The sequence below is a fragment of the Macaca mulatta genome, chromosome 2 (assembly GCF_049350105.2).
Source record: "Macaca mulatta isolate MMU2019108-1 chromosome 2, T2T-MMU8v2.0, whole genome shotgun sequence".
NCBI classification, from domain to species: Eukaryota; Metazoa; Chordata; class Mammalia; order Primates; family Cercopithecidae; genus Macaca; species Macaca mulatta.
Window position 1 is genome coordinate 87,406,912 of NC_133407.1, and position 15,822 is coordinate 87,422,733.

General features: G+C 32.5%; 1 protein-coding gene across 6 annotated transcripts in view; it reads left to right on the forward strand.

Annotated features, from left to right (window-relative positions):
• The window catches only part of NAALADL2 (N-acetylated alpha-linked acidic dipeptidase like 2), a 1,473,645-nt gene that overhangs the window by 1,103,672 nt on the left and 354,151 nt on the right, over nucleotides 1-15,822 (forward strand). For all 6 annotated transcript variants that reach the window (XM_028843862.2, XM_077994177.1, XM_028843863.2 and 3 more), the window contains 2 exons: nucleotides 210-415; nucleotides 4,846-4,965. In XM_028843862.2, coding sequence (XP_028699695.2) covers nucleotides 210-415; nucleotides 4,846-4,965 — 326 coding nt within the window. The remainder of the gene's footprint in view (nucleotides 1-209; nucleotides 416-4,845; nucleotides 4,966-15,822) is intronic.

Sequence of the window (15,822 nt, forward strand, 5' to 3'; positions counted from 1 at the left end):
TCATAATTGGGTTCAGCAGCTGCCTCAGCTTTGATATATGCAGATGTGTGAATTAAGACAGTGGGCAAAAAAAATTAAAGTAGTCTTAATTATTAGAACAATTTTGCTTAATTATTGCTCAGTTGTACAGTAGGATTATGTAAATGTCATTAAACTTATTGTTAAGGTTTACGTTTTTTTAAATGGCTCTTGTCCCTTTCTATTTTCAGACCGGTATATCATAGTTGGCAGCCATCATCACACTGCACACAGTTATAATGGACAAGAATGGGCCAGTAGTACTGCAATAATCACAGCGTTTATCCGTGCCTTGATGTCAAAAGTTAAGAGAGGGTGGAGACCAGACCGAACTATTGTTTTCTGTTCTTGGGGAGGAACAGCTTTTGGCAATATTGGCTCATATGAATGGGGAGAGGTAAAGCAGAATATACATTAATTACAGTGCTTTTCTTTTCTTTTCTTCGTTTGCTAAAGTAGACAAAGTAAAATTTTCAAGGCCAAGGGCAATAATGTGCTTCTCAACTAAAGTGTCCTATTGCCTAATTTGCTGAGATGGCTTATAAGAATAAGACAGAATTAGAGCTAGACCACAGCAAACTACATATGACCTTCAAATAGCTTATCCCTATTGTTACCAGACTTACAAACCCCGATACAGTCTAACACACAATAGTGTTTACCTTGTTGTTGTATTTCTCTTTAGAAGACAGGATGACAGGCATTGGACAAAAAAGGATCAGACGATACATATTATCTTTCTTTTTCTACACTTTCTAGGAATAATCTGGAATTAGGGAACAATCTCCTATATTAAATGTTTATTACCTTAGCATTACATTTTATCTATACAATATGGATCCTGAATGTAAAATACATTTCAAAATCCACTTTTTTCTCCTTCTTCCACTCCACCCTTTCACCCTTAACTCTCTACCTTTCGTTTCTTACCTGCCTATCTATTGCCTACCTACCTATCTAACCACTTTAGGAAACCTGTATCCAAATGAAATCTAGCATGCAATGAGGTACAGTTAGAATACAACTGAAATATTGGAGAATTTAAGTCTCAAATGCTTCTGAAAGATCTGTGTCTCATAAATGCACTGTATTTTTAATGGAATATGATAACTGATAATTGGATTGATAGAAATTCTATTTACTTTTGTGATTTGTTTTAAAAAAGAGGTTCAATAGACATATGTAGACAAAAAACACTACATAATTTTACTAGGAAAGTAAGATAATTTAATACTATAGTTTTTTCACTACTTCAACTTTGAGGAGAAAAATGTAATAGGAAATTATTTTGCTACATTTTTATTTTTAATCACCCAAAAATGATAACATATCTATTAAATCAAAGAAAATATTTAAAAAGGTATAGAAAAGAACATAGCAAGTATCTTTTTTAATTTGAAGGAAGGAAAAGACTTAAAGATGAGAAAATTTTTTTCAGTGTAAAATTCATCCAGATTCACACATTGCAAATTGGAATGCTTTTCTGTATGCAAATGAGTGGTGTGTATGTTTGAGCCATATTCAAAAGAACTACTTCAAATGAAAAAATTCCTTTGCTTAAAGAAGCTTTTTAAGTTGACACATTTGTAAGTAAGCTGGAAATGAAATAGATGAACCAACCTCTCAAACTCATATTCCAAATTACTTTAAAGATTGGTAAACAAGTTAAAGAACAGTTTAGGGAATATGTTTGTAATCTATACCATTTTTAATAAATCAGAAACAATTAATGTTTTAGTTTTCCTGTAACATTAAAGCACATATCTTTAAAATGTCTTAAAGATTCTTTTCAAATTCCAAAGATTTATTTTGCTATATCAAACTATATTTTAGGTCTTCTAGATACCTATCTAGTAACTTTCACAATTAATTTATGTTAATTCTAAATTAATACATATATTTCTGAACTATGTTTTAGAATAGGCTAGGCTTGTCTAAATTAATAGTTTCTAATGTAAACATCTGAAACCCCGATGGATGGGAAAATTTATTGTAAAATTTAGTTGAGCATCAGGCGTCAGAACCTGTATGTTGAATCAATGTGGGCTTGCATGTGTGTCAGCAATAGTTTTTGTCAAAGTAAGTTGATATTTTTGTGGTTAATACACATTCATTTTTAAGTTTTTGTGAAGTCATTGCACCTTTTAATAATTGTATATTTTCTTAGTCAATTATGCTAAAAATACAGCAACATTTTGTTAAAAAGGTTGTTCGTATTCAAGACAAGTACCAGTGTCTTTGAATGTTTATATATGTATTTACATTTGGCAACTCATTATACATTCATTTACTGGCATTTTAGGTGACTAGATGGGCAAAGACATATGAGTAATGAACATGGTAAATAATACACATTTGATTATGGGCTTATGGAATATATTTTTATAATTTACTGTGTCTCACGAGATTGTTCAATGCAATTCATGAAGCCATTTTGTAAACATCCTGTTGAAGAGAAATTTAGAAAATTGCTAGTTGTCCTGTTTTGCCTACTCATGTCAAATGTACTCCTGAGAATGAAAGAGTTTATGTTAGATTGAAACTAATTATGCTTTAAATATATCCCCCTATGAAGGGGAGTGAGGAAAGCCCTTATTGACATATCACATTGCCCCATTTAATTATGCTTGCATAGAAACCTCTGGAAACCCACAGTTGTAGTTAAGAGGATTAGGTGATGTTGATCAATAAACTTAAAATGGAATCATAGACAGAATTATTAGAGAAATGATTAAATACTGATCTTGATCTTTGAGAAAAATTATAACATTTTGCTAAATAGGTTCTATACTTTAAAAAGTACCATTTCTTCTGTGAAGAATCTTCATTTGTCAGAGGCTATTGTGGAAATATTATAGATATTAGAGTAAAAGAATTCATAGTTCAAATTCTCTTTACCATAGAACATATCATCTTAGGCAAGATTAACTTCCCTAAGACTTGATTCCTCCAATGAGTCTACTAATGCCTATCTTGAGAATTATATAGACTAACATATAGACAGTGTCTGTGTGGTAGTGTGCTAATAGAAGCTGATATTTCATAGCACTTAAATAACATATTCTTGAACAATAATTATGGAGAAATTATTCAAGCTTAAAATTCATCATTTATGTGCACCTAAGATGTTTATTAATTTTAAATGATTGTATTTTCCACCCTCTTACAGAATTGAAATTCAACATAATTTCAATATGTTGAAATTATGAATTTTCAACATAAAATATGGATAACAGTGAAAATATGCAGGATTTATGTTTCCGTCCCGGGTTTCTTTTAGTTAGCATTGTATTCTCCAGTTCCATCCACGTTATCACAAAGGAGAGAAGTTTCTTGTTTTTCAAGGCTAAATTGTATTCCATTGTGTATATATAACACATTTTCTTTATCTACTCATCTGTAACAGAGTGTAGAATGGTGGTTTCGGCCTAGGGTATGGAGGGAATGGGGAGAAAATGGTCAACTTCTATTATGTATTGTGTGGTGTGGTGAATATACTTAGTAACAGAGTATTATACATTTCAAAATTGTCAAGTAAATTTTATGTGTTCTCATCACAAAAAAATGTTAATTATTTGGGGTGATGAATATGTTAACCAGCTTAATTTAATTATTCCATATTATATTCATAAATCATAACATCACTTTGTACTCCATAAAATTATACAATTTTAAGCCATTTACAATAAAAAAATAAAACAGGATGACATTATCAATTTGGCAGGTGTACGAGTCCTTGTAGTCTTTCATTTCATAGTATTAGAAGAAGAAAGATACTTTCCTAAGTTATGACATAATGTAATGTTTTAGGACATTTCTGTAGAACTGCCACCCACCATGATGATTATTTGTTAAATGCTTGCACAAAAAAGCAGGGAAATAACAGAAAGACTTAGTGGTCATTCTTAATAGGATCAGTGGTCTTCAATTTTGTGCGGTAAGGAGCAGAAGAGAAGTGGAAAACTATTCTATGGAATCATTCAGTGTTGCTTGTGTGCATGAAATTCATCAGGTTTTTTTTTTTAAGGTAATATTTGCAAGATTACATTGTATTATGCCCCATTTTGCTCATAATACAGGGTTATTTTGTGCAGAGTAGCTCATTGCTTCAAAAGAGAAGGGCTGGTTTTATTCCTCACTGGAGTGGTTTATCTATACCTCTCCTCTCATTCAGTGACTCTAAAATTAAGTTGCATTCATACTCTGTAGTTGAATCCATACTACGTTAACCTTTGAAGAACATTTTCTGTTAAAATTTGACTTTGTCATGAACATGCTTTAAAATATTTTATTATATGTTATGTCTAACTCATCATTCTTGTTTAAAATCCTTTTTATAATCTTTGTGTACACTATTAATAGTATAGGATCACTTTGAAGGTACTTATGGCCAAGCGCAGTGGCTCATGTCTTTAATCCCAGCACTTTGAGAGGCCGAGACGGGCGGATCACGAGGTCATGAGATGGAGACCATCCTGGCTAACACGGTGAAACCCCGTCTCTACTAAAAATACAAAAAATTAGCTGGGCGTGGTGGCGGGCGCCTGTAGTCCCAGCTACTCGGGAGGCTGAGCCAGGAGAATGGCATGAACCCGGGAGGCGGAGCTTGCAGTGAGCAGAGAGGGCACCACTGCACTCCAGCCTGGGCGACAGCGCCAGACTCTGGCTGAAAAATAAATAAATAAATAAATAAATAATAAATAATAAAAAAGAAGGTAATTATGCAGTATAATAATTTTAAGTATGAATTGTTCATTATTCAGTATCTAACGAATAAAGTAGAATCTATTTATTTGTGTTACAGATAGATCCTTTTTTTGATTTCAGGATTTCAAGAAGGTTCTTCAGAAAAATGTTGTGGCTTATATTAGCATCCACAGTCCCTTAAGGGGGAACTCTAGTCTACATCCTGTAGCATCACCATCTCTTCAGCAACTGGTAGTAGAGGTAAGATGAACCACTATTGTATCAAATTATTATACAAAATTGCCCTTTTCTCTATATTTTGGCATTTCTTGATTTTTTCATTTGTTTTTAAAAATGCATCAATGTTGTGTGTTTTAAGAAATGACCTATTGCTGACATTTTATCAATATACCGTAACTAATTTCTTATGTTCTGGAATTCTTCACTTGCTACTCTTTTATGGTCATAATTCTAGAATACATGAATCACACAGTTATAGAGAAAGTGTACAAAAATATATTTTAAAAAAAATACGAATTTAGCTCTCAAATTCCCAATTCTGTAATCTTGACATTTTATGATAAACTTGGTTACTTTCGAATTTCTTCCCTTTCATTCATGTTTTACATAAATTTGAGAACTGTCCTATCTTTACAACTGCTGTGTAGGCCCCCTGAGAGCAAGAATATAGTGATAACTAAATTTAAAAGATTTAGAAAATATTGTTTGAAAAAATACTTGTTGGAAAAGAAAGCATGTTTTCTTACTAATTACCCTAAAAAATCATATATTCTTTATGTTTCATTGGAGTTACTTATTTTCAACAATATTTTGTTACTTCTCACCTAATTTAAAAAATTAGCAGAATAGTTTTTCCTGTTTATTAGTAGAGTTAACACTTTTATTTCTGCATTCTTATGAATTTCACTATAGATAAAATATGTGCTATTTCTCAGTATGAAAACAATCATACCACAACTTAGGAGTGGTTTCCTCTTAGCCTCAATGTCTCTATCTCTCCATATATATACACACACACATATATATACACACACATATATATGTGTGTATATACATATATACACACACGCACACATATATATACACACGCACACATATATACACACACACATATATATATATGTGTGTGTGTGTATATATAGGAACCAATCTTTCAGATGCCCACAGGACTTTTTAGGGAGTGATGCAGGAACTGAACTAGAAAAAGAGAGAGGTAATGAACAGAGTTTTGAATTAGCCATAATTTTTTATTGAAATGTAATGCAAACTAACATTTTACAACTTTCATAAAGTATTTTTTAGCTTAATAGTTTTTATTGGCATTTCCATATGTAGTACAATAAAGAAGACATTATGAAACGTGAAGTAGATAATTCTGTACATTTAAAATCAGTCAGGCCCCTGTGTGCATGCCCCAAATTATATCCATCTCTGTAAGTTAATTTCTCCTGCTCTGTGTACTACTTTGAATTCCTTGACTCTTAGCTGCCTGGAAACCTTGCAAAAGCAAACAAGCCTCGGATGTCTCCCTTGGAAATTTAAGATATTTCTGAACGAGTGGATTATAAGGTAGAAGAAATAGTGACCTCAAGTATCCAGAAATAGAGGAGGGTTGGTTTAAAAATATGTCATTTTCTTATCGTGTGTTACAAGTTTTCTATTTTGAGAATCTTGAAAGATATTTAATCATTGAAATTAATGGGTAAATAGAAATAGATAATTATTAAGAAGTGTTAAATCTACATAATCTTATTTCTGAGAATATAATGCTATTTAAAATATCTTTGCACATCTTATAACAGGACTAAAATATTTCAGTATCTAAACCTAATTATGTGAGAATACAGAATGGTTTCTCCATCATGAATGATGATTGATGATTCACAAATGATGACATACATGTCAACATGTACCTCACTTTTTGGAAGAGGAATCTTTTCTGTCCTATAATTGAAAATGTTTACACACTAACAAATCTAAAAATAAACTGGAATGTGTATAGAAAATATTTTTTTTCCGTTGAGATCGTGTGTGTGTGTGTGTGTGTGTGTGTGTGTATTCATGCTTCATATGACAATTTAGAAGGTTAGGAATATCACAACTTCAAGCAAAGGATAGCATTATGTAATTTCAAACAACGGGGATTACGTACATATACCTAATTTTATGGAATGAATGTATATGATAACAAGATATATTCTCATACAAAAATTTAATATCACATTTTTTAAAATTATAAATTTTCAAAACTCTCAAATATATAAACGTTTATACATTTTATAAACACTCAAATATATAAATGTTAAGAGATATGAGGAAAACAAAACTTTACAGTAATTTACATGATTTAATTAAAACAATTTACCGGCCGGGCGTGGTGGCTTATGCCTGTAATCCCAGCACTTTGGGAGGCCGAGGCGGGCGGATCACGAGGTCAGGAAATCGCGACCATCCTGGCTAACGCGGTGAAACTCCGTCTCTACTAAAAAAAATACAAAAATATTAGCCAGGCGTGGTGGCGGGCGCCTGTAGTCCCAGCTACTCCGGAGGCGGAGGCAGGAGAATGGTGTGAACCCGGGAGGCGGAGTTTTCAGTGAGCCGGGGTTTTCAGTGAGCCGAGATCATGCCACTGCACTCTAGCCTGGACGACAGAGCGATACTCCGTCTCAAATAATAATAAAAAAAAAAACAGAAACAAACAACAACAAAAAATTTACCACTAGTAAAATTTAAAAGAAATATTTAAAATGTTTCTTTCAAATATAAAATAACTAAAATGATAACATCCAGAACATATATAACTTCACTTCCAATACTGAAGATTTTATCAACGATTAAGGACAAAGGTATTTCATTACTTTATTTAGATTTATTTTTCTTTGAGTATCCACACAGTAGTGGGATTGCTGTATTGAATTATATTTACCGTTAGTTCTTTTAGGAATCTCCATACTGTTTTTCATACAGGTGGTACTAATTTACATTCCCACCAACAGGATATAAGCATTCCCTTTTCACTATATCTATGCCAATATCTACTTTTTTAGCTTTTTAATATTGGCCATTGCGGCTGGGGTAAGGTGGTATCTCATTGTGGTTTTTTTATTTGCATTTTTCTGATGATTTGTGAAAAAAGCAGATTGACTAAATTGTAAATGACACAAGACTGTATAGAATATCTAATCCTTTGTATAGCAATATGTAGATTACAAAATATTTGATCAAGTTCATATGATAGATTTAAACATATAAGGTGAAATCTTTCAAGTATTAGTATCAAATACTGCATTTAATTTTTTAGAAACTAAATACATATAGGATCTTTTAATACAAATGCCTTCATGCAAAGTAGATTATGAAATTAAAGATAAGATTTATCTCCAAATAATAGTTTTATTATTTTATTTTATTTTATTTATTTATTTATTTTTTTATTTTGAGATGGAGTTTCGCTCTTGATGCCCAGGCTAGAGTGCAATGGCGCCACCTCTGCTCACTGTAGCCTCTGCCTCCTAGGTGGAAGCAATTCTCCTGCCTCAGCCTGCAGAGTAGCTGGGATTACAGGCATGTGCCACTATGCTCAGCTAATTTTATATTTTTAGTAGAGACAGGGTTTCTCCATGTTGGTCAAGCTGGTCTCGAACTCCCGACCTCAGGTGATCCACCTGCCTCGGTCTCCCAAAGTGCTGGGATTACAGGCCTGAGCCGCTGCTTTCGGCCCAAATAATAGTTTTAAAATTAAGATGCAGAACAAACACATATGCACCTCTCCCTCTATGTTGCTGTTCTGCTCTTAGTTTTCAAAATCATCTTTTCTAGATCACAGAATGTATTGATTTTGCCTTTAGAAAAAGAGAATTTGATCATCCATATATTAGGCAGTGTTCTGTAAGTCTTAAAATAGCAATGAAATTTCTAACAGGTTATTTTGGGAAAACCTGCAGCATTTGCACATATGAAAGTAGTCCATCTAGCCATATTCTATTTAAATGTTGCTTTTGCAGCACCTGACAGAAACTGGCAAACCTGATTAAAACTAAATAATTATATCAGTATTGTAAAACTTTGCAGGGGATAGACAGTGTTTTGTTTTTTTTTAATTTTAATTTAATTTAATTTTAGAGACTGAGTCTTACTTTGTCACCCAGGCTGGAATGCAAGTGGCATGATCATAGCTCCCTGTAACCTTAAACACCTGAGCTAAAGCAATCCAATGCCCTCAGCCTCCCAGGTAGCTAATCCTATAAGCATGCACCACCATGCCCAGCTAATTTTTTAAAAAATAGTTTGTAGAGATGGGGGTCTTGCTGTGTTGCCCAGACTTGTCTCAAACTCCTGGCCTCAAGTGATCCTCCTGCCTTGGCTTCTCAAAGTGCTGGGATTACTACCATGAGCCACCGCATTCAGCCAAATGTTGTTGTTGTAGCTGTAGTTGTTATTGTTGTTAAGTCTCTGAAAAAGTAGCAAAGATATTTTTGTAGTTTCTTCTTTAATTTCATGTTTCACTTTTTCTATAAACAAAGCACCACAAAATGCATACATATATCTCAAGTCAACTACATTCGTTGGAGTTTTTGAGCTCCAAACTGGACTATAGTATTATTTCTTCATTGTGAATATCCCATTTGTTGCAAAGTCTACTGATGTGCTAAATATTTAAAGAGAACCCAAACTGTGCACAACATTGCTTTAAGTGTTCTAGGGCACACAATAAGCAGATGAAATGCCCCTGTTTCCCAGGAGCTTATAATTTTACCAAGAACTTCAGATGTGCATAAATAGCTAAGATATAAGAGTGAGTATGATATGTGCTATCCTAGAATTCACAGGAATTGGTTTAATTTGGAAATGTGCATTATATAACAGTGGCAAAAAACTGAATGGACTCAGAATCTTAAACAAATTTAGCCATCTGTGCTTTCAAACCTCAATCTTTCAATCAAGTAAAAAACAAACAAACAAACAAAAACCAGTATTTCTCTTCAAGTCACAAGAAATAATGCCCATTCCCATTTTCTTGCTCAATTGAGTGCAAAGTTGTTATGCTTCTGCTCTTTTCTTCTTGTGTGAGAGCTACTAAAATGCCACAACTTTGTCAACTGAGGTACTTATACAGTTACTTCCGTGCTGTTTTACCTTCTGCCTGACCATGCCACAATTCTTTAGGGTACAAAAACAATACATGTCTGACATTTTTGCTTGAGTGACTGAGATATTTATTAATTTTTTCTTGACTTTATATTTACATATTCTGTAATAATTAAAATAACAATTAAATCTTGTAATAAATCTAAATTAAACCTTGTTATACCCTAGAGCTTGCACAAGCTCTTGGGTAAATCAATAGATATTTCCATGAAACAATACCACTAGGCTACGATTTTAATATTTGAAAGGATTTCCTCAGATCAGGCATCAGAGAAAAGGCCCCAATCATCTTTCTGGGGACAAACACCAAAACATTGGGAGCCATATTGAAACTTGACCACTTGCTGAGAAACAAACAGCAGATAGGTTACCAAATCCAGAATCCTATAAAATAGCTTAGAACTTTACAGATGTTTCTTGAATTTCTTTCAGTGTGTATATAAATCAATATATAAATATATCATCAAGCATCTTTTAGAACAGATGTTACTACTTTTCTGAATCTCTTCCAATGCTTTCGAACCTGACTTTTTATTGACTGCACTAACACCTCATAGTTGAATTTTAGACTAAAATCAATTCAGAATGATGATATTTAGCATATTAATTTCCCAAAGAATTATAGAACTTCTTTATTTTGTAATTGAAAGCCTATAACTTTATTTGGAAAATACCTGCATATTTTACTTTTTAGAGCTTTTGAAAGGGGAAAAGGCCAAATGAATTAAAGTCCTAACCAGAAATAGCTTAATTTACTGTACCTTTGTTCCCTTTGTTTATATTTTTGCTCTCATCTTGTTACATCATTTTCGTATTTATGTGTTTGTTATTCCAATTTTAACCAAAGACTTCTATCTGCTACTGGATTTCCATAATATGCTTTTGCATATACAGGTAGTTACAAATAGTCACTGTGCAAAAAATGTGGAAAACAATGTGGGATGAACAGTCCATGTGTTGCTCTGGGTTTGGATGGCATTACTGCCTCAATAGAGCCATTCAAGGGTTTTTATTTTTTGTTGTTTCATTTTATAGTGTTTCACTGGTGACACAATTTAGACTTATTTTTTCCAAACACTCTTTTTTTGGTTACTTGCAACTTTTTTTTTCCACAAGAATTGTTGACTGAATATATAGTAGCAGATTACAGAAGGTATGGTGGTAAAATAAAAATAGCTGTCTTCTCACGCTGCTCTTGACAATTTAATTCAGTACTGAAACAAAGCTTTAATTTCTCTTCTGCTTGCTGTAGGATATAACAGTACAACTGACGTTGAAACATTCTGTAAATTTGTCTTTCATGACACATGACATAGATTCTTTGGGGTTTTGTTTATATATTTTTGTTTTGTTTAGTTTTTAACGAGAGAAATTCTATTTTCTTATTCACCATGAACTGCAATTCTTTTCTTGGGGTGCTCCTTAATTTATCTTCCTTTCTGTTGATTTTTTTACTTCTAGTCAACAGAAGTGACCATAAAGACTAATTAACTGATTTAAAACCCTTCTTTACACTGCTTTACCACTTCGATAAAGTTTCACACTTAAAATTGTGATTCTATTGGCAGGTTTATCTATCTCTTAAGTTTACAAGGTTTTGCTTTGTGTTAAAACCAATGCATCTCTCCAGTTTATTACTGTTTTACAAGGCTTTCTGTTCAGTATATACTGACAATATGTAAATCCCTTTTTATTTAGATCTAGATAACGAGAGAAGTCTTAGTGAGATTCTGCTTAAAACTCCAAATTTCAGAAGACAGCTGATTTATATATTTGAACTGTGTAACTAAAAAGAAATCCAAACAATTTAAATCTTGAAATACTGACTCATTTAGCTTGAACACAGCCATACCATCATAATTAATACCACATTGTTAAAATGGCTTAAGCTGAGTTATTTTGTCTGTAATTTTTTGATTGATATACTGGACACAGGCCTCTTCAGGACTTGAAAGAATGACTGTTTATTCAGGACAGATATTAGTGAATCACTACTGTTGGGAAGTTAGATAAAATTCTGTAACAGCATCATTAATGCCGTATAGTACACTTTTCCATTTAAAAGATGAAACTTACTCTGATAAATTGTTGCTTTATTCCCCCCCTTAAACACTAAACAAGTCTTACATGTTTTGGTTAAAAACCTATCACTAATGCTATCAGTTAATAATTTACATAACACTACAGTAGTGATATTCGTTCTTATGACATATGACATTTTATATGGTAATTTAATGAATAATGAAATAGATTTAAACAGTTTTATGCTGAACAAAGAAATAACCCTCTCAAGAATAAGTACCGGGGTTATTTTAATATCTGTTGTTACGTACTTATCTTTGATAAATCGTGTAAATTGTGGATTCTTGGTTTTTGCCATTTCTCTTTTTAAGTTGTAACTTGATTAAACAATTTTGTATTTGAATGGTTTGCTTGAATCTTTGACAAAATAATTTTGTTCAATGAAAGAAAAGCTAATCAATGTAATAATAATGTTAAATAAATGGTTAAACAAACAAATATACCAATGAACTTGCTTTAAACAAGCAATTCCCAGTGTGCCTTATGAAAGGTATACAAAGTAGAACCTTCGGTATGTTACCTTGCATTATAAACATCCAAAGCTAAATAGAACATGCAGCCTTTTCCAAACTTGTTTTATTCTGGAACATTTTCCTTCAGACATCTTGTGAAAAATGGCCACAGGAATGCTGCTTTAAACAAACCCTATAGTATTTAAAATATGAAATTGTACAAAAACTAAGTATGTTTCCAATATCTTCACTTTGATAATGAATTTTTCAAATGTCAAGATCCACAATTTGCATTTTTCAGTGCAAATACACTTTTTCAGAAGCACAACTCAACATACAGTAGTGCTGATAAGACTTGAAGGCACTGATTACTCCTTCCCTTTGATCTGTAATTTCACCTGCAAATGTATAGCCTTAAGTGTCCTATAACCTGACATGAATCTCTCCATAGTTACTACTGCTAACTGTAGTTTTAGTTGCAAAATTATAATTTTAAGGTGAGAATTATAAAAGAAATCGAACAGCAGAACATTGAGCTATTTTAACCCTGAAAAAACAGTTCTCCTAAGGGCCATGAATAGTAATTTTATGTGTGTCTTCACGGTTTATAGAAACAATTTCAATTCAGCCTAAGGAAGAATTCTCAAATAGGAAGAATTACCTTCAGGTGCTCAAACACTGCATTGATGTAGAGAAGAGGAAGTGAATATTTTTATGGATGAACACTTTAGTCAATATTTATTTATAGAGTAATTCATTTGTAAATTCATCTTTTATTTGTGTTTATTTGTTTGTTTAGCCTTTATAATATATAAAAGAGCCTATAATTTATTTCTAGGTGCCTCTGGTTTCTAGGCTAAGAGCTTTCATATTTATAGTTTATTTAACTATATTGTGCCTTAACAAATTCTGGCTCTAAATCTACAAGCCATATATGATAAACACTGGTGAAATACAAGAAACCATGAAAATTTTAGGTCCAGTGTTAATGTTTACAACTCTTTTCTGAGACTGTGTAACCACGTAAACATAGCACATTGTTGTAGACATATATCAATGGCAACCATCTCATTCACAAGCAACTCTAACTCATTTATCTTCAATAATCAATGGTAACTCCAGAAGGAGTTTAAGATGGCAGTAGCCTGGATTGAAATAGACATGATCTAGTGAGGTTTAAGGAGAAAAATCTATTTTAGAATCATAGCATCAAAAGTAGTATTCTATTCCACAGCACCCTTTTTCAAGTAAAGTAATCCAGAATTATTTACTTTGAAATTTCAGAATCTAAATGAAAGGTATTAATTTATCCATTATGTTTTACATAAAGTTGTCAACCTTGAAATAAAATAGTTTTTTACAGCTTTATACAGCCTTCTAAAATATTAAGCAGATTTCAGTAATATTCAGTAGGTAATCATAGGATCCGAAAATAATAAGGCATTGTACAATCCCTAAATAAGGTGGGCTGCTGCTCTAGTTTGATAAAGATTCACAAGGGTGATAGACATTTTCACTTTAACCTAGAATTTAAATAAAAGAACTATGTATATTAGAAAATAGCTCCTTGAGAACTAATATAGCTCCTTTTATTATCTTATCCTGCTCTTTGTAAAAAGTATATAAACTATACATGGGCAAAAAGAAAAACATAATTCATCAACTATAATTTTACTATCCAGAGAGAAACACTGAGAACATTTTTCTTTGTGTAATACATGTAGATTATCTTCTTACCTAAAGGGAAATGTGATCTGCAGTTTTTTCCTTTTAAAATTCTACAAGTAGCTGCTATTTTTTAAAAAAATCATGTATTATCATTGGTACATAAGTGAATGTAGATGAATGATATGTGGGAATTCACTGTAATATACTTATAACTCTTTTGTAGATTTGAATTGTTTTTGAAAATAAAAATGGCCTATTAGTATATGTGTATTATTTTATTATGCAGCTATATCACCTTTACTAATTGATTTTCTTTAACATTTATATACATTTCAAAGATTTCTTTGTCATTTACTAACAATGCCGCTAAGTATGTATATATAGTTGTGTCTACATACTCTTTTCCCTTTTCAATTAGAAAGCTTGGGGATCAAAAAGCTACTGCTTCAAATGTTGACTCTAGGACCACAACACCATAAATTGATAGGTATTTGGAGCAACTTCACTCATGATGGTGTAAAATGGTGCCATCACTTGAAAAAATGGTTTGAATATTTTTTATAAAGATAAACATATATCAGTCATATGAGTCAACAGTCACAAGTCTAGGTATTTATCCAAGAGAAATGAAAATACATTATACAACAACACACACAAGTATGTTCATGACAGCTTTATTCATAATAGCCCAAACAACCTAAATTTCTATCAGGAGGAAAACAGATAAATTTTCCACGGTTTACTCATGTAATGAAATACTACCTAGCAATAAAAAAAAAAGCATAGTCTATTGGCAGATACAGCATCATGGGTTAATCGTAAAACATTGTGACTTGCAAAATAATCTAGACACAAAACTACATATTATACAATTACATTTATGAAAAGTCCTAGAACTAACCTATGGTAAAAGAAATTGATGTGTACTTCTGGACTGGAGTGCCATTAGATATAAACTTTAATACATGTGTATTCAGTGTATCTCCAGAAAAAAAAATCATCTTTCAAAAGTTCCAACTCATGCTTAAAGACACAAAAACTTACCATTGCACTGAGGCGAAGCTTACAGTACTATTGGGAAAAAAATATTAAAAGTTATTCACTTTTCAATAAAAAAAAATTAGAGAAACTAAAATATATTTATCTAAGGGACACATATTAGCCAACATCTAGAAAAATCTCAGCATGAATGTTAAAGTAATCACTAGATTCCAAGTCTACTAAAATTACTATAATTTTATATTCAGTGAATTCTTCAGTTTGCACAGAAGGCTCCTTAAATCTGAAGTTTTCGGCCGGGCGCGGTGGCTCAAGCCTGTAATCCCAGCACTTTGGGAGGCCGAGACGGGTGGATCACGAGGTCAGGAGATCGAGACCATCCTGGCTAACACAGTGAAACCCCGTCTCTACTAAAAATACAAAAAACTAGCCGGGCGAGGTGGCGGGTGCCTGTAGTCCCAGCTACTCAGGAGGCTGAGGCAGGAGAATGGCTTAAACCCGGGAGGCAGAGTTTGCAGTGAGCTGAGATCCGGCCACTGCACTCCAGCCTGGGCGACAGAGCGAGACTCCGTCTCAAAAAAAAAAAAAAAAAAAAAAAAAAAATCTGAAGTTTTCAAGAGGCTGCTGTTGATTGTTAAATTTCCAGTGACCAAATGTATCTCACAAGATAAAATCACATAAATTGTTAGCTTCGAATATGGAACCTTAGACTGCAGATGTAGAGTTTATTTTGCCAAAAACTTTTTAA